The sequence below is a fragment of the Pseudopipra pipra genome, chromosome 7 (assembly GCF_036250125.1).
Source record: "Pseudopipra pipra isolate bDixPip1 chromosome 7, bDixPip1.hap1, whole genome shotgun sequence".
In the NCBI taxonomy this organism is placed as follows: Eukaryota; Metazoa; Chordata; class Aves; order Passeriformes; family Pipridae; genus Pseudopipra; species Pseudopipra pipra.
The window spans coordinates 327,818-349,412 of NC_087555.1; the positions used below are offsets into that span (position 1 = coordinate 327,818).

At 44.2% G+C, this 21,595-nt stretch overlaps 2 protein-coding genes across 16 annotated transcripts in view; both read left to right on the forward strand.

The window, feature by feature from the left end:
- The window catches only part of PCNT (pericentrin), a 75,434-nt gene extending 62,056 nt beyond the window's left edge, over positions 1-13,378 (forward strand). For all 10 annotated transcript variants that reach the window (XM_064660125.1, XM_064660126.1, XM_064660129.1 and 7 more), the window contains 10 exons: positions 151-301; positions 2,100-2,816; positions 3,433-3,710; positions 3,968-4,067; positions 6,199-6,363; positions 7,084-7,322; positions 8,420-8,508; positions 9,197-9,356; positions 10,745-10,872; positions 12,989-13,378. In XM_064660125.1, the coding sequence (XP_064516195.1) occupies positions 151-301; positions 2,100-2,816; positions 3,433-3,710; positions 3,968-4,067; positions 6,199-6,363; positions 7,084-7,322; positions 8,420-8,508; positions 9,197-9,356; positions 10,745-10,872; positions 12,989-13,032 (2,071 nt within the window). In that variant the 3' untranslated portion in view covers positions 13,033-13,378. The remainder of the gene's footprint in view (positions 1-150; positions 302-2,099; positions 2,817-3,432; positions 3,711-3,967; positions 4,068-6,198; positions 6,364-7,083; positions 7,323-8,419; positions 8,509-9,196; positions 9,357-10,744; positions 10,873-12,988) is intronic.
- A 2,752-nt stretch (positions 13,379-16,130) lies between these two features.
- Positions 16,131-21,595, forward strand: part of DIP2A (disco interacting protein 2 homolog A) — an 82,596-nt gene continuing 77,131 nt past the window's right edge. For all 6 annotated transcript variants that reach the window (XR_010431786.1, XR_010431787.1, XM_064660134.1 and 3 more), the window contains exon 1: positions 16,131-16,479. Coding sequence is in view for 4 of the 6 variants with exons in the window: in XM_064660134.1 (XP_064516204.1) it covers positions 16,146-16,479 (334 nt within the window). In the remaining 2 variants the exon portion in view is untranslated. The remainder of the gene's footprint in view (positions 16,480-21,595) is intronic.

Below are 21,595 nucleotides of genomic sequence, written 5' to 3' on the forward strand. Positions count from 1 at the left end.
AAACTGACTCTCTTTAGAAAGAGCAGAGACCACCTTCAAGAAACAAGTCAATAGACCAACTCAGAAAAAACAACCCAAAATGTCATGTTGGCAGTTGCTGGTGAAGGATGTTTTGTTGTGAACACAGATATGTCATTTTGAACTTGGCAGTTCTGAACTGGAAAAGAAAGGAAAGGATTTGGCAGCTGCACTTGGAGACTTGCAGGCTGAACAGCTGAAGGGATCTGAGCTCCGAGGTTGGTTTGAGGAACAGCAGCGTCAGCACAGGAAAGCAGAGGATGAAAAGACAAAGGCTCTGGAGGTAACGCCCAGTTCCCTTGGGGCATGATGTTAACTAGCAGGTTATTTATGCAATCTTTTTTTTTGTTTAGTAACTGTTAACCTCCCCCAAACCTCTTCTGAATGTGCACCGCGCATTTTTTTCACAGAATTAAAGCTTTCAGTTACTTTCATTAATTGCACGTGCAGAAATAAACCAAAATTGTAAGCCTTTCCCCCCACATCTTCTTAGTGTTTTTCACTTTCCCATTTTCTATTTTCAGCTGTTGTGTACTGCCCCTTGCTGAGCAGGGACAGCCAGATTCTGCAACTGTGGAACGACACCCTTAGTTCCAGAGCAAACTTGCCATAAGGGTGTGACATGTATGATCATTGAGATTATAAAGAAAACCACCCATTGATACATAGGCTTGGCAGAGAGCAACTGGAGCCTTTCCAATATAACATTCATTTTTGGAGGTTAAACAAAGTCTTGTTCCCTTCTAAATTGAACAGAAAACAAGTGAGCAGCTTTCTCTCCAAGACTGTGATAGCAATGACTCAGTGCTTTTAAAAAGCCTACAGTGACTGGAAAAGGAAGAAGATTTAACATAAACTATTTTTTAAACTTAAATCCCCAAACTAATCTCTATCAAAGAACTCCAAACAATTCTAATTAAATGTCGCGAGGAAACACAATTCTGACTATTTCCTTGTAGCCTGGCTTCTCCCATCCCCTTTCTGGTAGGTGTTTAGGTTTGTGGATGGGTTTTGTTGGGATTTTTGTTATTGCTGCATGGTAGGACATGTTGCTAACATCCTCCATCTTTTTGGAAAGCTGCTCATGCAGGGAGGGCAGAGACCAGGAGGAAAGTGCATTGCCCTAAGGGTAGTTGTACAGCAGATTAGTCTGGCTTTCACCAATCATCTCTTAAAGCCCTGTTATGGAATTGGGCTGCTGCCACTTGCCATCTGACCTGGCTTTCTAGGAGAGGAGAGGGAGAGGTGGTGCTGGGAGGGAGAGGCAGGGTAAACCCCCCCTCCTAGGACAGCAGTGCTATGTCTGACTGTCTGCAAGTGCCCTGGAACTGCCCCTTCAGTCTCTGCCTTTCCTTCTGAAGAGAGGCTGGCTCCCAAAATGGACCTAGGGATGGATTTTAAACTGAATGAAAGAGGGTAGATTTAGATTAGGAATAAGGAAGAAATTCTTCCCTGTGAGGGTGGGGAGGCCCTGGCACAGGTTGCCCAGAGAAGCTGTGGCTGCCCCATCCCTGGAAGTGTTCAAGGCCAGGTTGGACAGGGCTTGGAGCAGCCTGGGCTAGTGGAAGGTGTCCCTGCCCATGGCAGGGGAGTTGGAATGAAATGGTCTTGACGGTCCCTTGCAACTTAAACCATTCTGTGATTATTTTTGTCAGTCTCTGTGCTTTAAAGAGATGGGCTGCAAAATCCCAAGGTTTTACATCTACTCTTACTGCTTGGATTTTTCTTTTTAAAACAACATGAGTTATTGCTGCTTCAGATGTCACTTATTAATGGGACTGAGTGATGCAAAGAATAGTGATTTCCTAATGAGGCTTTTACTAATTGAAGAAGAAATAATGTACTGGCAAATATATTAACATGACAATCTTTGGGTTTGTTACTTGGTGCCAGGTTGCTAATGGGCATTTTTCTGTCACTCATAGTTTTAAATTCATCTTTTAATACCTGAACTACTCTATTGTAAGTCTTGAATATCTTCCTGGTTAAAACAGGAGGCTGGAAGTTGCCGAATGCCAAGCCAGCCCCACAAATGAGTGCTTGTGCTGGCATATTGATGTGTTCTCCCCTGTCCTGCCCAGGAGCTGCAGGCTGCCCTGGACGTGCAGGCGGTGCAGAATCGGCAGCTGGTCGTGTCCTTGGAGCACGAGAAAACAGTGACCGATAATCTCCGCAAGGAGCTGCAGATCGAGCACTCCCGCTGTGAAGCGCTGCTGTCCCAGGAACAGACCAAACTCCGGGAGCTACAGAAAAACCTGGATGCTGAGAAGAACCGTTCATTGGAGCTCCTGGATTCCTTGAACCACGAACGTGTTTTGACAGAGCAGCTGAGCATGAGAGTGAAAGAAGGTGCTTCCTGTCAGCACAGGGAGCTGCTGCTGGAACAAGCCTTCGTCCAAGAGCTCCGAGCCCAGCTGGAAGAAGAGAGGTCTCGGACTGTGGAGCTAGCTGCTCTTATTGAGAAGATGCACCAGAAGGCCATTCAGTCCAAAAGGCAGCTGGAGGCTGAGGTACAGATGTGCTGTGAGGAAACCCAGAAGGAGAGGGAGGTCAGCGACAAACTGCGAGCCACGCTGGAGTCTCTTCAGGCTCAAAAGCAAGAGGTGATCCGTTCCTTGGAGGCCCAGAAGGAAAGAGAGGCCAAGATGAAAGCTGACTGGGAACAACTGCAGTCGCTCTTCAAGATGCTGAAAGAGCAAGATAAGCATAAGAAAGAGGAGAGGGAGAGAGAGTGGAGACAGCAGGAACAGACAGAGCTAGAGAAACGGAAGGACTGGCAGAGAGATCAGGAGAGAATGGTGAGAATGTCTGTGTGAGTCTTGCCTTAGATTGAAAAAGCCACCCCTTGGGATTTAGCCCTGTGGATGATGTTCTTTAATTGAAATGTTTCCCTCTGTTAAACAAAGCATTCTGGAAAACGCATTAGATGAGCTCTTTTCCTGCATTTCTCAGTGCTGTTTTCAGGGGGTTGTGTCTGGGTTTATTGACAGAGGTTGATCTTTATATCTTTACCTGTGCTGGGAACTGCTGGTTATTCACAGGTGGAGAAGAATAGGGGTTACTTAGGATGGGACTAAACTGGGTTTCATGCCATTGCCCTTATTTTGAACTGGGCTCCTAATCATGGCTTGTGACAGTATTGGTTTCATCCTTCTAGTTTCTCAGCTCCTTCACTTGTACCAGAGGAGAGAGGTTTGCAGGCTCTGTGGAGACTTGCCAGTAGGAAGGTGGATGGAGTTAATGCCCACTCCAGTGTCATTAAATGGCTTCCTGGTGGCCCCCGAAGGCAGTGCTCTAGGCCTTCCCCCAAAAGTGATCTGTGAGTTAAGGAACACCCAGATGGATATGCTGGTTAGGTGTGATGTCTGTGTATGCATAAGATGCAATTAACTACTACTTACTCTGTTCAAATAGCAAAACTTGGAACGGCAGCACCAGAGGGATGAACAAAGAATTCAAGAACTGCAGAAAATGCTGGCAGTATTAGAAGAAAGAGAAAGAAATCCTCCAACTTCAAACTGTCAGCGAGAGCTGTTGTGTACCTCAAACAAAGATGGGAATGCCAGACAGGCTGTGACAAAAGAAACTGGAAAACCCCATTTGCAGCAGCAGCAACAGCTGGAGAAGATAAGGCAGCAGTTGCTCTTTGTAGCTGTGCATCTGAACGAGTTCATCTATAAAACTCTAGATAAGTGAGTTCATAAAACAGTGGTTTACTTTCCATCCTGCTTCTTAACCTGTGTCGGTCATGGCTGAGAGCCCTGTGCTCTTTTAATTCTTAAAAATTAATGGAACTTGCTAATTTCTGTGGTTTTGGTAGTTTGTGTGATGAATAGTGCATGAGTAAAGCCTCAGAACTTAAAGGTCATCCAGTAGGGAGAAAGAATCAAATGTGCTTTAACATTATTACAAATCAACCTGATACTGAAAAGGTATTTCTTTTTAACAGAACGGTTCACGATTGGTCTGCATCAAATGATGAAGCTGTGGCCTCTTTACTACAGACCTTAAGGGAACTAAAATCAGATTTATTGTCTCCTGCATCTCAGGTAAGGAAAATAGCATGTATTTGTTGATTATCACTAAGGTTTTCTGTATTCTTTGGATTGCAGCACACGTGTAAGTTGATTGATAGATAGATAGATTGATTGATTGATTGATTTTCCTCCCTCCCATTTGTTTTTGAATAAAACATTCTGAGGAAAATTCTGGTTTGCCTTGGCAATGGGAAGGAAGGTGTACTCCTGTACTCACACTACCATTCTATTAACAAGTTTTAATATCTGACTCTTGCTGTTTTGTTGTATTCCAGGGTCTGCTTCTGACAGCAATTTTTTCTTAGATATGTAGCATGTCCAAGGATCACAAGCCCTGGGATGTGTTGCTGCAGTGTCTTAAGCATCCAGAGACAGTTGTTTTTCATCAAAATGTCCAGTACTTTCCAAAAAAGCACAATAGTGGTTTGTCACCTTGGGAGGGCTCTTCTGACTTATATTTGCAGTATTGCAAATATTTTACACAATCCCATGGATTATCAAAGACCGAGCTCAGGTCTATTGATACAAAATACATCATGAAAACATAACTTTTAGATTCCATCTGATTCCCCATATAACTTTGCACTTTTAAGTCTTTCTCTTGTAATAGACAGAGATCTTTTACCACATTTCAGCCAAAATTTAGGGATTTAGGGCTAACAGTCTTTGGCTTCTGTTTGATTCAGATTTCTGTTCTCTCACCTGCTTGATCTCTAGAAAACACAGCTTTGAGAAGGAGTTATGGACTGTCTGATACATGAAGATGGTTTTATAGCTTCTGCCCTCCTGTGCTCTTGTAGCACAAGTCTAATGTGTGACAAGCTGCCTGGGCATGTTGTAACTCTCCCTGTGTCTACCTGCTTACAAAATACAGTAAATATTTTCCTTCTGTCAGCTTTGCAGTCACATAGCTACATAGACTTCTCTGCTCTCTTTTCCGGCTTGGATTTTTTTTTTTTCCTCCACAATCACCTTTTCCTTCAGTCTCCTTCCTGAATATCTCCTTCCTTTAATGTACTGAACCACATGGTCTGGAGATCAAAGGGAATTCACTGCTGTTATCTCTTTGAGTTGTGATAAATGGGGGAATAATGGACAGGGAACCTGGCAGAATGACAGAGTGAAAAATCTCTACCCAAGTGAATATGGAGTCATCTGGTCAATCAGATGCCACGTGGTGCAGTGGATATCAAGTGCATAGAAGTATCATGTAGAACTCCTTCAGATAGTTCAGCACAACCTTGTTAGGCTGTAATAAGTTGCTAGGAGAAACTGGGCTCAGTTGTGTATACTTCTCTAATGTATAGATTTTATTTCAAGGGATAAAACATTAACTGCCTTAAATTACTTTTATTTCTTTTATGATCTACACCGTGCACTGATGTAACTGTTGACCACTACATTTGTAGTTGATACAAAGAGGGTTATGAAGGCAGAACTTTCATGAAGAGTTGGACCTGGAGTCCTGAGTCTCATTCTTACAAGAGATGACTTACCACAAAACTTAATTTCACAGAATCACAGCATGGTTTGAGCTGGAAGAGACCTTAAAGCTCATCTCGTTCTACCCCTTGCCATGGGTGGGGACACCTTCTACTAGACCAGGTTGCTCCAAGCCCCATCCAACCTGGCCTTGAACACTTCTAAGGATGGGGCAGCCACAGCTTCTCTGGGCAACAGTTTCTAAGGATTGAATGTGATTTTTTTTTTTTTTTAAGAATTTATTTCTGTAGATGCTTCACAGCTTGGTTTTGCTGTATGTACAACTTGTTTTTGCATGTACACAGTCATCTTTCTTCACAATTTCTGTGCTGCCTGTGGATATAGAATAAAGTCAGATGATGTGTTTCCCTTTCGAAAGGTTCAGGAGACCGTTCTTAAAGGGAATGGGATCCCTGCAAGGCTGATCAGAGAAGAGACAGCTTGATGAACAAAAATTCCTTACTTCTTAAGAAGGGCTTCTCATGCAGTTCAGTTTCCTATTGTGCTGTTTAACACCTGAATGCCATTGCTGATTTTCAGGCTCATTATTATTATGTTTTAATTTGTCATAAAGTTGGGGTTTACTCGTTTTGAGATGTTTGATTGTGGAAGTAATGTGCAAAACCCATCGTGGCTCACTTCCTTTTGATTTCTGTTTTAGATCAGATCTACAGGTGATGGTGACTCTGTTCAAGAGCTGGAAAGAGAGGCTTGGCAGCGAGAGAGGAACGTACTGCAGAACGCACTGAAACAGGCTGAATCCCAACTGGCAAAAGCAAATGCTGAAATTGAAAACAAACCAGTGGTAGAAACTTCCAATCCTAAGGTAAAATGATGGGGATGGCCAGAAAAGGGGCTGTCTGGAGCTTGGAGAGCCGTCAGTGTCATTTCAGGAGATGTCATTTCAACCTGATTTGCTGGGGATAAAAGGATCTATCAGATGATGGTATTTATCTTTCACTTATTGCTGCAATCTTCAATTGCTGTTTTAAAAAATGATTTTATAGATTAACAGTTTTTTGTATTATTTTAAATTAGAAACTTTCCCCATATATACTTCATCAGAGAAGTTCCTTTGGAACTTCCTTGGTGGCAGACAGACTCTTGCACCAAAAGTAACCTGGATCTTTGGACTTTCTACTTGTAAATGAGAGGGGAAACTCAGATTTCTTGTCTAAGCATGAAAATAGAAAACACCCATTATTTTTAAACCCCACCCCACTAATCTTAAATACTTTTTAATCTTGATTGTAATCAAGTCTGATAGGCATCTCTCCCCACATGATTTCTGGCTATTTTTTTTTTTTGAAGCCCATTTTATTTTCTTTGTTAAAGAGTTAAGCTGTTTTAGAGTTTTGAGTATCACAGTTTTGCTTGAAAGCAGTCAGGACATTTAAGGCAGTCTGGCACTCCAAACTTGGATGTTCTTTACCTGTGTACAGAATTGTATCAACCTGGATGTTTGACCTGAAGATAGCTTGTTTGTGGCTGGGTTTTTGCAACAGCAGCTGTGACAAAATCAGAAATTTTCCTTTTCTTTCTGCAGTTACAGAGATTATACAGGAAGTACATTCGAGCAGAGAGCTTTAGAAAGGCTCTAGTTTATCAGAAGAAATACCTCTTGCTGCTTCTGGGTGGATTTCAGGACTGTGAGCAGGCAACCCTCTCTCTCATCGCCCGTATGGGGATCTACCCCTCGCCTGCAGACCTGCAGCTCTCTGGGGCCCGGTCCCGGCCTTTCACCAGGTTCAGGTGTGCGGTCAGGGCCATCATCGCCATATCAAGGTAAAGCAAAAACACTCCCTGTCTCTCATACGTGGTGTTTCCTTGGGAATTTCTAAAGTTGATAGCTCCTGCGGCTTGTCCTGCATTAATGTTAAGCAAAAGCAGTCTCCAAAGCCGTTTCAAACGTGACTCGTCGTCCGAGTTTGATCCATATTAAACTAAAGATGAATAAAAAAGGTCTTTAAGGTGAAAGAGAGTAGATTTAGACTGGATATTGGGAAGTATTGGGCTGTGAGGGTGGTGAGGCCCTGGCACAGGTTGCCCAGAGAAGCTGTCTCTGGAAGTGTCCAAGGCCAGGTTGAAGCAACCTGGCCTAGTGGAAGGTGTCCCTGCCCATGGCAGGGGGTGGAATGAGCTGAGCTTTAAGGTCCCTTCCAGCCCAAACCATTCCATAATTTTGTGAAAAAGCTGCAGTATGTTTTGGAACCAGTACACAGCCATTACAAATTGAAGTCCTTTCAGGGCTGACCTCCTTGGTCTCCTGGATAGTTTGTCTTATATCAGAACGTGATCTGTCAGGGACGGTTCTCTCTGGAATCCAGCAGCCTGTGTTTCCTTGGGCGTGATTCTGTCATGCTCTGTCACTACCAAATGGGTTTTCTTAGCTGTTTGTGAGACAATATGCCATCTTCTAATGGCTTTTAAGTCCATTTAATAAAAAAGAAAGTAGTTTTAAATGTAATAGGTGGTTATTTCTGAGCGATTTCCTTGTCTAGTAAAAACGATTAGTAGCAAGTTTCTTTCAGGAGATGACACAGTGTCTTTGACGTGAATACCATAATGATGGCAATATCAGCAGTGACCTCCAAACTCCTCTCAGGTAGGAAGAGCTGCCACAGAGCTCTCTCTAGAGATTGGGAACAGAGAGGAGGAGCACAGCCAAAACAGGCAAGCCTTTCCAGCAGGTCAAGGATCATTGCAGCGTAAAATGGGATAAACCTACATTCCAAAGACTGAAGTTAAAGAATTGTCCCTTCATTCCCCCAGGGACTGTTACTTACATTGTTTAGTGTATTCTATACCGATACAAATAATGTTAAAATTTACTGTATTTTTGCGTATTTTTAATTCTTGTACAAATTTGTTCTCTTACTAAGGTTAAAGTTTTTGGTGAAAAAGTGGAACAAAGTCGGCAGGAAGAGCGCACAGGGTGAAAGCATTTGTCACAGTGTAGGAGGTAACACAGGTAAGTGTTTGGACAAGTGCCTTGTTTTTATTGTAATTTCTCTTTAGTGATGTGTTTCATTTGAAAGTGTCAAAATCTGTTTATTTTGTGGAGCAGATGGATGGATGGTCTGATGTAGGTCAGTAAGGACTTGAGTTACTTGAGGAACAGTTGACTGTTCCTTTGAGTTACTTATGGATGTCTTTGTAAGAATTTCAAGCAACATCTTAATACATCACCCAGTACTTTGAACTGTCTCCCTTAATGTAATATTCCATTACTTGTGCCTTTTCAACACTAAACAAAATTCAGATGAAATAGTGTATTTTGCATTACCTGATACTACATAATTTTCATTGTTTCTAAATTGCTGGGAATATTTATTTTTAGAAAAAGCACCAACTTCTTGCATAAGTCCACTGTCGTGTGATTCCTAGGAAACTTGAATGCTCAAATGCTGAACTTTCTAAAACCTCACTACAAAATAGCGTCGAACTTCTGTTAAATCTGGTTTAAAAAAAAAACCAAAAAAAAAACCCCAAACCAAACCATAAAACCAATTAGCTGTAGAAAGTGTATTTATCTGCATTCAAACCCAAACTTTACTGTATTCTGCTGTGGTTCTCGTGGGTGTATTGGATGTGTTTCTGACAGCCTGTTCTGAATGGTTCCCAGCGCATGTTTTTTAACCCTTTCCTATTTGCCACAGCCTCTGGTGCTAGAACAGAAGTTCTGAAAGAGCAGCAGCCCCCGGCTGTTCCCATCAGCTCTCCCCCTACCCGGGACAGGGACATGGGGCTGTGCCACAGAACCAGCATTGCAAGATTTGGGAGCCTCTCCCCCCGATCCTCTTCCCACTCGCACAACAGGTCAGTCGGACATCCCATAGACAGCCTTCCATAAAAATGGAACCACTCGTTAAAGGAGGGACTTGAACCAGAAGAGCAGTTTGTTTTCCTAGATCTAGTAAATGTTTTTATTTCTTTCAGGATGGTATAGGAGAATAAAGCTTCTTGTCTGCTTTAAGCATCGTGTCTGATGTTCTTGGACTGAGAGCATTCCTAGTGCTGTTCCCCAACTTAATTTGGGCAGAGCACAGAATTTACAGAGGCTGTGTCTGCTAGCCTGCTCTGAAGGGCAATTCTTGTTGCCTTTGCAGGAGTTGACATGGGAGGTAGCTGGTCTCAGTCCCATCACCTTGGAATGTGTTCTTTGTCTCTTAACCTCATGGCTAAATTAGAAACTCCCAACGATCAGGCAAGAATTTTTTTCAAAATGAAGCAGCAGAGAAGTAGCTGCGGTGATCTAGGGATACGCAAAGACAGGAGATTCTCCAAATTATTGTAGGTTTTTTTAGCATTGCTGACTGATGTGGGGCACAGACAATGCTTGCCGTGACAGCCAGGTGGTGTTGTGGTTAGCATGGAATTTAACAAAACATCTTGGAGAGTTGGAGACCTGCAAGCATTTCCCAAAAGACTTAATTCTGCCCCACCCTGTTCCTCTGTCATGACACGTGTCTGGGTCTGAGGGCCCTGCCAAGGAAAGTCACCTGTGTGGTATGTGACAGGAGGTAAATAGCAGCAGCCCTGGCTGATGCTCAGTGTGGCTGAGTGAGTGGCAGCTCAGGTCTGATGTGGATCCAAGGTAGGCTAAACAATGCCTGTTGCTGCTCTTGTGTCCTGGCAAAGCTATACAGAAGGAAGGGATGGATAGGAGCTACCTCCTGCTAATGGAAAGGTGCAAGGAAAAGGAGTAAATCCAAACTACAAATAGCAGTGTCCCTTATGTCTGCTAATATTTGGAATTTGTTGTTAATGCCCAGAAGGGAGACCCATCTAAAGGGGCCCCTTTTTCAACCTTGGCCTTCAAGGTAGTATTTTCTCTGCTGAAGAGGAGCATGCACACCTTGATGCAGCTCCTCCTTGATCCTTCTGTGCAGAGGGTCTTGTCTCACTTGGCCATTTGGACTCACTTCTAACTGCATCTTTCTTGCCCAAGGGACTTTGTGTTGTGGTTAAGTAGAGAAAGATTCAGAGATACTCCAGCTTTTACCAAAACATCCTTTCTTTTGACTCCCCTGTATACAAAGCTACCCAGTCTATATTGTTGTATACATAAGTTTTTGGTGGTGGTGGTGTTTACTATTGTTCCACTTTTCTTTGCCCGGAATTCCTGCCTGTACGAATTTAACTTTACTGTGTATATTTGAGACTATAGCATGAGAAGAAGAAAATAATTTGTTTTCCTTTTTAAGATTGCATCCGTCCCCAAGTTCAGCTTCAGAAAAGTCACTTGTGCCACCTCACGATCCCGAACGATCACTCACAGAATACATCCATCGCCTGGAGGTTATCCAGCAAAGACTGGGGGGGATGCAGCCAGGTAAGAACCACCTTCTTGCCCCCACAGCTCCCAGAAGTCTGGGTTGATTTGTGCAAGGTTCTGTTGATGGAGAGGTACAGAGACAAGGCAGATGATCAATGTGATCAAAGCGATGTCCGATTTATCATTTAAATCAGTTAACTTTTATACAGTTTAGTTTGTTCAGGGTACACGCTCACAACAAGGTGATTGGATAGCTCAGTCTGTGCACGCCTCTCATGTCTCCAGTTTGTTGGACCTGATGTTCTGTCTATGTGACTTGAAATCATTCTTGGCATGCAAAGCCCTTCCTAATTAATCTGCCTTTAGGGGCTTTCCGAAATCTGCAGGTGTACCTTTATCTCTAGTTTCTCAAGGCTTTCTTACTATAAACATACTATATTCTCAAACCATATAACTAGACACACAGCTAACAAGTATAAACACCGCATATTTTCACACAGTCTGTAAGTATAAACATCACAGCTTACAGCTTCTGAAGCAATGTCAAGCAAGGCCTACGGAATGCAGAGAAATTGTTCAGAGAAATCTCTTTACTCCGGCCACAGGGTTCTTTGTACATATTGCCCATAAAGAACATCATTTTAGTGAATAATTATAATTATTGGTAGGGGACGACTAAGTAAGTTTCTGAAACTTTCGTGAATCATATCTAAAACTAGTCCATTTCTCAAAATAAGTTCATAGTGAAATTTTTCAGAGATAAGGCTGAAGAATTTAATGTGGTTTCTGTCCCCACTCCTGTTTCCAAGTCTAAATAAATGAGTGTTGCAGTTTAAATGAAGCTTTGTATAGGGTTAATTTGCTTTAGAGTCAAAGACAGCTGTTGTAATAGCTGAGCAGGGCTTTCTCTGCAGCACAAACTTCCCTTCCTGTCCTTCCCTCATTTATCACTTCCTTATTGTTCCATAATAGATTAAAAAAAAAAAAAAAGATCTGGAGGCTGGTAAATCCAGCCATCTAGTTCTAAGCTTGATCAAAGAGCACACAAAGGAGTGTAGTGGACCTTAGCTTTGCTATTTAAAACACTTCCACCTATTTTCTGGACTGCAGCCAAAAGCTGACCAGGTCGATATTTAGCTGTGGCACTGAGGGGATGTAGAGTGTGTTTGGATTCCTTCCCACACTGCACATACACACCTTACATTTTTCTTTGCCTAAGCATAACCATCATCACCTGCTGTTTCCCAGGTGGGCTTGCCTCCTGTAATTGTCCTTCAGCCTTTGCCCAAATATATCACTAAAGTCAGCAGCTGCAGTGACAATCCACATAGAAGGGTTTGGGTTGGAAGAGATCTTAAAAATCATCCCATTCCACCCCCCTGCCATGGGCAGGGACACCTTCCACTAGACAGGTTGCTCTAAGCCCTGTCCATCCTGACCTTGAACACTTCCAGGCATGGCGAGTCCACAGCCTCTCTGGGCAACCTGTTCCATGGGAATAGTTTGGGAACTTGGACATTATTCTCAGCAGGGCTTTACCCAGAAACTCTATTACTATGACTTTGTGGGAGTTGGGTTCTTTTCCACAAATACTGCAGCTGTATGGCAGATACAGATAGATAAATAAATTTTAAACTTGAAACCTGATAGCCTTTATTGAAGGAAGGTATTTTGCTTCCAAGTGCGGAATAAGTATTCCATAACTGAGACACCATGAATAGAAATTCTGTGGAAAGTGCATATGATTTCTGTCATCTCCATGGTACCAGGACAATGATGTCAGGCATTACAGAGTGACATTGCAACCTTTAGAACAGTTCTGTGAGCCAAATGACTTCCTAGTTTCTAATGAACTTTAGGACATCTACTCAGTGACAAGATCTTGCCCAGCAACAGAATCACCACAGGAGTGCCAAAGTCGAGCTGTCACTGTGGGTAAAGCAGGCCTGTGATGGAGCACTGGGCCCAGTGTGTAAAGGTTTGCTTTGGCAGGCGTGTGAGCTTTCAAATCCTCTTTTGGATTGCTCCTAAGTGGCTCGTGAAAATGGGAATTGCTTTCAGTGTAGCTCGTGTGAAGCACGTTGAGAAAATTACATGCTGCTAACTGCACCCTGTCGCTTCATAACACAAGCAGTTTTCTAATATTCATTTGGTTTTTTTTTTTTAAATTTAGGACAAGTGCCAGGCTCTCCTCGTCAGAGAAGCATGAAGAAGTGATGGGAACGCTTATGAAATCTGTCCTGGGAGTTACTGCTTCCTTCTGAGCTGGTCCTTACTGAACAGAGGCACTTGCAATCAATCTCCTGTGCAACTGAATAAAGGGCAGTGCTTTTACAGCAGATTTTTATATGACTCTTTTTATTATATTTTAGTACTTAAGATGGACTTTTCTCTGAGAATGATGTTTTACATTCTCATGTAAAATTACTATAAGTTAACAGCTGAAGTGTGACTGCATCACTGTATTGTAAGCTGCAAAAAGTCTCTGTGGTGTTTATTTTTCTAGAGTGTATAGATGGATTCCTTGTAAAAAAAATTATTAAAATGGCATTTCATTAGTGAATTCTTACATCCTATGGTTATTTGTTTTCACCTTACCTGTTTACTCATCTTGCTGTTCCTGAAATTGTTCGGGCTTTAATATTTCTGTAGGATCATTCTGACTAAAGGAACAGCTCAAATACTGTCACGAATATCAAAGATACCTGTAGCCATCTGTGAATTTAGGGTTTGCTCTTCTGGTCTGACAGTAAGTAAGTTCTCCCTCCCTCAGTCAGTCCTATTTACTCTGGACACTTTTAGCTTCCTTTCTCTAGTTCAAAAGGCTCATAACTTCTATTTAACTCTCTGCATTTTTGGCCAAACCTACCAAACAAAACCTCTGAACTGTATCTACCTCTAGTGTAAGTGAAACTCCTGGTTGCAAATCCTATCCTCTGTCCAATATCTTGTGTGCAGGTACCTTCACGGGGGCAGTTCCAAATGTATATGAAGTTGCTGGTCAGAGGAGAGGAAAGAGGCATTCTGGTGGTAAATCCATTTCCAATCACAATGTCTCAGTGCAAAAATGAGAGAGATTCCAAATATCATGCTGAATAAGACTTCTTTCTGTGATACTTCTGTATTTCTTTAGAAAAAGTATAGGCAGAATTATAATACCAGAAATATTTTAAACCCCTGGAAACATGATCTACCTTTGAAGCAGATGTGGTATTTAACTTTGGAGCATCAGAAAAATCTCTTCTGGAGGTGGATTATTCTGCTGCAGCCTGTTACAAGATTTTTGTCTACAGGGTATTGACAGTTATATATTGGTGTTTGTCTCAGATTGTTTTATTGCTTATTTAACTTCTTTTATCCCATGTTGGTCCTAGTAAGCCCTTATGTATCTGTCAGGTAGATCACCATTTAGTTCTCTGGAAAAAAAAGGTGGTAGAGATAGAAGATTGAAGATAGAGGAGCCTGGCCTCCAAGAAGTGGGGTGGGACATGAGCCTGGTCGAGGGGCAGGGTAGGGCGGAGGAGCAGTTTGTGGCCTGTGAGCAGTGCCAAGAGTGTCTGTGCCATGTGGAGGAAATGCTGTGGAGCTCCAGGATCAGCCCTAAGTGAAGGAAGAGTCTGGATTACATGGGGCCCAGCCTGATGGACTGCTGTACCTGAACCGTGCTGGATACAACAGAGATGCCGTCCTGGCTCTTCAGCAAACTGGTGATTTACTGCCTGTGGATGTTGGTAAGACCTTTCCCCGTGCCTCCTCATCCTTTTGCTCTAGAGTTCTAAACCAGTTTGAACTGACAGTTTATGCTGGCTCAGTGCATCATAATTCTTTTAAAAATCAGATTCTAGGAGTCTTAAGACTCGATGCAGCATTGTCAGACTGCACACTGAATGGTGTGGGTGCCCTTTTTGCTTAGCACAGCATGAGTTTATCCTCTGTTGGGAACAATGTGCATTTCTAGAGCAGAGTTCAGAACTGGCACTAAATCAAATCTGTAATTGCATACTCACACCTGAATGTTCAATGTTTAAGCAAGGCTGTGATACCAGAGGGCCTTTGCTCAGAGTGAGCCACTCAGTACTGACACTGCAAATCCAAATTAATGACTAGTTTTAAAAACTGACACTTTTAGTTGGACATGAAAAATTACCTTTTAAAGGGTGGTTGGCACATCATAGGGATAGTTCTGCTTCAAGGGAATTTGGCTTTGCACTGGCACATTTTTTAATCAATCTACAGGGGTTTTTTTATGTCCCAAGACATGCAGGGCTCTTCCCAAGCCCTGGCAGGGCAGTCTTTCAGGATCTGAGCTATAGGTGTTACCTGTGGCTACGTTCCCATCAGCTCCCTGATAGCGCAGACGGCTTTCTGAAGGACAGTGGAAGCAGAAACATTTCTGCCTGGTATCGGGGGTGAAGTTTTAAGCAGTGTGGTTTTTCCCAGTGCTGGTGTGATGTGCCTGTGCCCTCGGAAGGGCAGTCGCACAGGGCACACTCTCCCATGTTGACCTCAGTAACATAAGCAGAGAAATTGGAAACCCCATATGTGATACCAACGTGAACCCAATCACCCCAAGTGGGGTAGCTGTTTTGCACAGAAAGCAGTTGTTAGCAGAAAACTTCTCCCCAGATTTCTTGCCTGTTTTCTGGTTCCAGGAAAGTTATTCTTACTGGCAGAGCAGTCCTGGTAGGACCACAGGCAAGGTCCTGGATTTGCCTTTGCCCGAGTCATTGGGAGGCTGCAGGAATGCCAGAAGTTCAGCATTGCCACACCCACTCACACTGGAACTTGTGGTTGCATGGGGAACCAAACCAAGTGTTTCCTCCTGGTCTCTAGTGCCCTTTGAGAGGCGGTTGGCTTTAGGAAAGACTTATTATTTATTTATTTATTTATTTACTTACTTACTTATTTATTGATTGATTGATTGATTAATTACAGTCCCAGGCACCACTTTACATCTAGGCTGTCATACTGGAATTCTGTGGCATGAATATCTCCATATCCTATCCTGGGACACGCCGTGGGTTGGGGGGGTGGGGAGGGCGGAGAGGAGGAGCCCGGGCTTCACGCTCGGTCACAGTTCCTAATTTCTGTTTGGAGGAAAGAAGTGGGGAGGGAAAGGGCAGTTTCGGTACTTTCAGGAAGTGATCTCAGCAGAGCACGGACGAAGGAAAGGGAAAAGGAAAGAGGAAGGGAAACAGGAAAGGAAGGGGAAGAGGAAGGAAAGGAAGGGAAAAGGGGGAAGGGTGGGAACAGGTAAGGAAAGGGAAGGGAGAGAAGGGGGAAGGAGAGGAAAGAAAAAGGGAAGGGCGAAGGAGAAAGGCAGCAGCCGGATGAGGCAGCGGGCGGGCCCTACTGCGGCCCGGCCCGGCCCGCCCCGGGCGCGGGCGGTGTGTCCCCGGCTGCGGCGGCGGCTGCGCGGGGCGGGGGCCCGGCGGCCCCTCCCTCTTTTCTTCCCTCCCACCCTTCTTCCCTCCCCTCCGGCCCGGCCCGGGACCGCCCCGGCCCCACCTGCGGCAGCGCTGGGCGGCGGCTCCGCGGGGTCCGCTCGCTGCTCGCCCGCCCGCGCCATGGCGGCGGAGCGCGGGGGCTGCGCGCTGGAGGCTGTGCCGCTGCCGCCCGAGGTGCGCGAGAGCCTGGCGGAGCTGGAGCTGGAGCTGTCTGAGGGTGAGCGGGGCCGCGTCTCGGCCGCGCTGCGGGGCCCGGCCCGGCCCGGCCGGCGGGGAGGCCGCGGGCGGCTCCGGCCGCCCGCCCGGGGTGGTGCGGGCGCGGTGCTGCTCAGGGGACCTGGGGCCGGCGGCGGCTTCGCCCCTCGGCGGAGCCCCCCGGAGCCCTGGGCCGGGGGCTGCGCCAGCCCCGCGGGCCCTGCGCTGGGAGCGGCGGCGGAGCCTCCCTCGGGAGCGCTTCCAAACGGCCGGTTAGCGCGGCGGGATGCGCTGGAAAGACAGTTGGGTTTTAGATTTTTTTTAGCTTTAATGTCTATTCCTAACTGTAGCTGAAACCTCAAACCTCTCGCTTTGGATCTCTCATTAATTCCCAACGTTTTTGTGCTTCCCTGTGTATACGGGCAGGAATATGGTGATGTTCCCTCCATTTCTGTAGAGCCACAGAATGGTTTGGGTTGGAACCTTAAAGCCCATCTTGTTCCACCCTCCTGCCATGGGCAGGGACACCTTCCATTATCCCAGGTTGCTCCAAGCCCCGTCCAACCTGACCTTGGACACTTCCAGGGATGGGGCAGCCACAGCTTCTCTGGGCAACCTGTGCCAGGGCCTCCCCACCCTCACAGGGAAAAATTTCTTCCCAATATCCAATCCATCTCTCTCCTCTGTCAGTGGGAAGCCTTTCCTCCTTGTCCTGTCACTGCAGGCCCTTGTCCAAAGTCCCTCTCCGGCTCTCTTGGAGCCCCTTTAGACAGTGGAAGGATCTTTAAGGTTTCCCTGGAGCCTTCCTGCTCCAGGCTGAACACCTCCAGCTTTCCCAGCCTGGCTCCAGAGCAGAGGGGCTCCAGCCCTGTGCATTAATGAGCCCTTGGTCAGAGGTGGCAAGATGCAAAGGGTCACAGTGACCATTCTGTGGGTTTTCAGCCCCCAAAAGGAAACATTCCTTCCCTTTCACCTCCAGGTTGGTGTTTAGTGGTAACAGCCCTTCTGTGATTGCAGTGGGAGTTGCACATGGTATCTTGGTGAAGGGCTGGGGAGGATTTTTTTTTGCTTATTAGTCCCCTGGCATAGCCTGTCCTGCAGACAGGCAGGTGTAGGCACTTGGTGCAGGAGAGCATGGCAGGGCAGAGGTGACCGAGGCAGCATTTTCTGGGAGCAGATACTCACTGAATTTTCCTCAGCTACATTGTCAAGCTGCACATTGGAATAGAAGAGCTAAAAACCTGTTAATGCCGTCCACGGTCCTGGGGGTGGGAGCATTCAGTCCTCTCCTCAGGTGTTGCAGTATTCAAATCAGCATGTTCAGGTGGGCAAAACCGGAGTTATTTCACCTACATACACTGACTGAGGTCGTGGTTTAGGAAATGATTTCACAGGTCCGCTGTCCTCGCCTCCAGTGTGGAAGCTCTGGTGCAGCAGCAGGGGAAAGGTGTAGGATGGGTAACTTTGTTGTCCAAGTGTAACCTGTCACTGCACGCCTGCCGGTGAGGTCAGAAGCAGTACCTGGCATGCCCTGGTGCTTGTGCAAGAGGAGCTCCCCTGAGTTGTGCTCTGCTGTGTGTGCAGCTGGGACCATGTGCTCTCACGGCGTGGCCACGCTGGGCACAGTGGCTCTTCCTGTGTGCCTTCTGTATGCCTGCGTGCAGGTCAGCTGGGGTTCCTGGGGCTGGCTCCTGGGCTGTGCAGTTCCTGACTGTGTGTTTGTTTAACTGATGGAGCATTTTTTTAACAGATAGGTCTGCAGCATGTTAAACCTGTGAAACACCTGGAGTGATTGCAAAGTGTCCTAGTGCAGGGGGTCTGATACGGAAGGTGTATTACTGTGTAGCTGCTGGATTAATTGATTGGACAAAGTGGTTATGTGAGCTCAAATTTCTTGACCACTACGAAGACCTAGTTTATGAGCTTAGATGTGAGTCCTTTTCTGCTTTTCCTCAAAGAGGAAAAGCAGAAAGTATTTGCAAGTAGTTCTTCGCCACCCGGTGATATGTTACGTGCTCGCTTGAGGTTTGTGTGTAAAGCTTTTAGTGGACCCCTCTGTCATTAATGCTCAGAACTTGCTCATTTGGAGAGGAAGGAATAGCAATTTAAGATTATGCTGCATATGCCACAAGTTAGAGAAGGTCAGTACTTGGAAGGATGTTCCCATCATCTGAGAGGAAGTATGAAGGGAGAAAGGAAGAAACACAAGAGCAAGTTCCTTTCTAATTTGTGTACGTGCTTTGTTAATCGAAGTGTTATATGTACTGTGCTGAGGCAGGAGTAATGTCTGTTCTCTTTGCTTACATTATTTTCACCTATAAATAAATCAGGAAGACGATTTTACCCCAAGTTGTTGTAGCAAAAGTTGGGAAAAGCGTTTGTGTTTAGATGTAGAGAAAAATGGAGACACGAGTACATTGGTACTTCTAAAGGCAACTCAAAATCCTAAATAAAGCATTTGGCTGAGAAGAGTTTTGGATGGGGATGGAATGCCAGCTCATGCTGCAATTCCAATCACGTGCACTTTGTTGGATCCCTCGCATTTCCAAGATCCTAATCTCTTGATTGGCGTTGTTTGTATTCTTCGTGTATCGGAAAAATAATAGTTGGGGATAAAAAAGTTACCCTAGAATGATGCTGCTGTGAGGCCTTGTTACATCAGCACTGTATTTTCTTTCTTGTTGAACAAAAGTAGTGAATTTTGTTAAGAAAACTAAGAGATGTGCCACAACCTTTTTGGGAGGTAAGGACAATTTTGAGACCTTGCCTGGCACCTAAGCTGAGCTGCAGCTGATGGATCTGTGGACTAAGCTTGCTTACCTTAAGACTGTAAGATGCTGCAGCTTTCTGATGTAATGGAAAGATGCAGAGTTCCCTAATGAGCCTGGCAGGATCTGTGTCAAAGTATGACGGGGGTGCTGTGCAGCTCCAGTACTTCATGTTTTTTTATAAGTCACTGTAGAACACTGGTAGAGTTTTTTATTGGTGGTGGTTTTTTCTTTTGTGTTCTGAAAGAGAGCTAAGACTATAAATGGTTCTTTAAAAAAAAATAATTCCAGTTGGCAGTGGAGATTTCACAGGGAAAGCATCAATGTGCTTTTTAAAGCCTGTACCTGTTCTATGATAGTGCATCATACATTTCTGTGTATTTTTATGTATCTAAGTGTACTCGTGCACTGCTTTTTATTAAGGTATGATAATTTTAAAGAGCAGGTCTCATTTAGACACAGATGTGGCTTGTATAATTTGTACTTTTATGAAAATCACATTTCAGTTGAAAGCCATGCCTTGAAACAACTTTGGACTGTTCTCTTGTGCGGAGAGAACTCTCTCTTCTCTTGTCCTCATTTTTATTCTTTTCCATTTCAGAGCTTTCCCAGTTTTTCTGCTGCGTTTTTTTCCATGGCACATAGCTGTACTTCGCTTGCTTATGCAATGAGATGCATGTTTTGGGTAACAGAAAAGCCTGAGAGATCGTGAAGCCTTTCCTGGGCCAAAATAACTCCTGACGTTTGAGGACCTCTTTCTGAAGAGAGTAGGGCAACATTTGAGCAGCTTCACTTTTACTCCCCTAAGCCTTGGGGTTGTGGAATTGGGTCATTTTTTGCTTCTTCCAGGTTATTTATGGTGGAAGATGCTTCTCTTTTTCCTTGCTCATCTAAGGACAAGATACACAGGAGTAGAAGTAGTCAAAGATAAAACTGTGTTAGGTGTCCATGTAGGAATGAGGACCTGCAGTCAGCTTGTGATGGCTTTGTCTTCTAGAATTGTTGGTGGTGGCAGTGACCTCACACAGCAGTTCAGGGACTTGCAAGAACATATGACTACGTTTGTTTCTTTTCTTGGAAATTTTTGGGCTTGTTGCTGTCTGGGTCCACTGAGGCTGGGCCATTTGGATGCACAACACTGGATTTGTGTTCAGTAAAATCTGAGTGAAAGCTGAGAAAAGAAAAATGTGGGCGTACAGACTCTAAAGTGGTGTTTGACCAGTGTGTTAGTGGTACAATACTTTTTATTGTCTGAGTTTCTGAACAGCTTCAAACGTTAAATGTGTGGATTTGGGTTTTCTTCTGTTTGCAACGAATTTGTAGGTGGGTCTTAGTTTGGACTTGATGATCTTGGAGGTCTTTTCCAACCTTAATGATTCTATGAACTAAGCTGAAACTCTAAACAGAGATTACCTACTGTAAAGAGGCTGAAGAGATTTTTTTTACTAGTTCAAATCTGTCTTGTTACTCCACAGATTGCCAGATGGGGAATGCTGCTCTCAATGGCTTCTGTCAGACAGGCTACAGGCTTAGTCCTGAGATAGAAATGGATTGTCCTCACCATCTTAATTATAGTCTTATTCCTTGGTTTATTTGGGGTCTATATTTTGCAGCTCCTAACACAATGCTCTTAGGTTTCTTCTGAGCCTGATTGAGTTTTAGTGGCAAATGATGCAGTTTAGATGGAGTGGTCAGTGTGCAGGTTCCCCAGCAGATGTTTACATCTGCCTGGGCTGAAAGCTGACTCTGACATGATTTTCATCCTAGTTTATTTCATATTTAAGAAAGGAAGAATTTGTGTGTGTGACAAGGAAGCTTTCTCTGGGCTTTTTTGTGTTTTGGTTTGGTTTTTTTTTTTTTCCTTTTGAGGGACTTGGGGTTTTTTGGCATGTTTTGAGTACTGCAGGTAATTCCTGAGTGGAAGAAGGTATCAGCTATGAAGTATTTCCTGAAAAAAAATTAAAGGTGTTTAATGTCTGACATTTTTGGCTACTGGAAATATTCCAGCAATGCTTCAGCAAATACTTTTGTAATAAGTCTAGTTGGTTTTTTTTAAAATAAATTGATAAAATAGTACTTGTTTTTGGTCAAAACACCCTTCTTATAAAACCTAAAGGTAGTGGTGAGAGCTGAAAAGTTTAAGTGCTTTTGTTACGCTGGCAGTATTGACATGGTACTAAATTTCTGTATGTGAGATTGGTGAGGAAGAAACAAACACAAACACTTTCACATATTATTATTCTTGTGATAAAGCATGGTATTTGGGAGGGGTTTTTCTGGTCTTAAAGTGGTGGTTTTCTGTTACGGAAGTCTTCTGCTGTCATTTTAATACTTGGAAATAAATATGATCTGAGACTGTCAGTGGGAAGA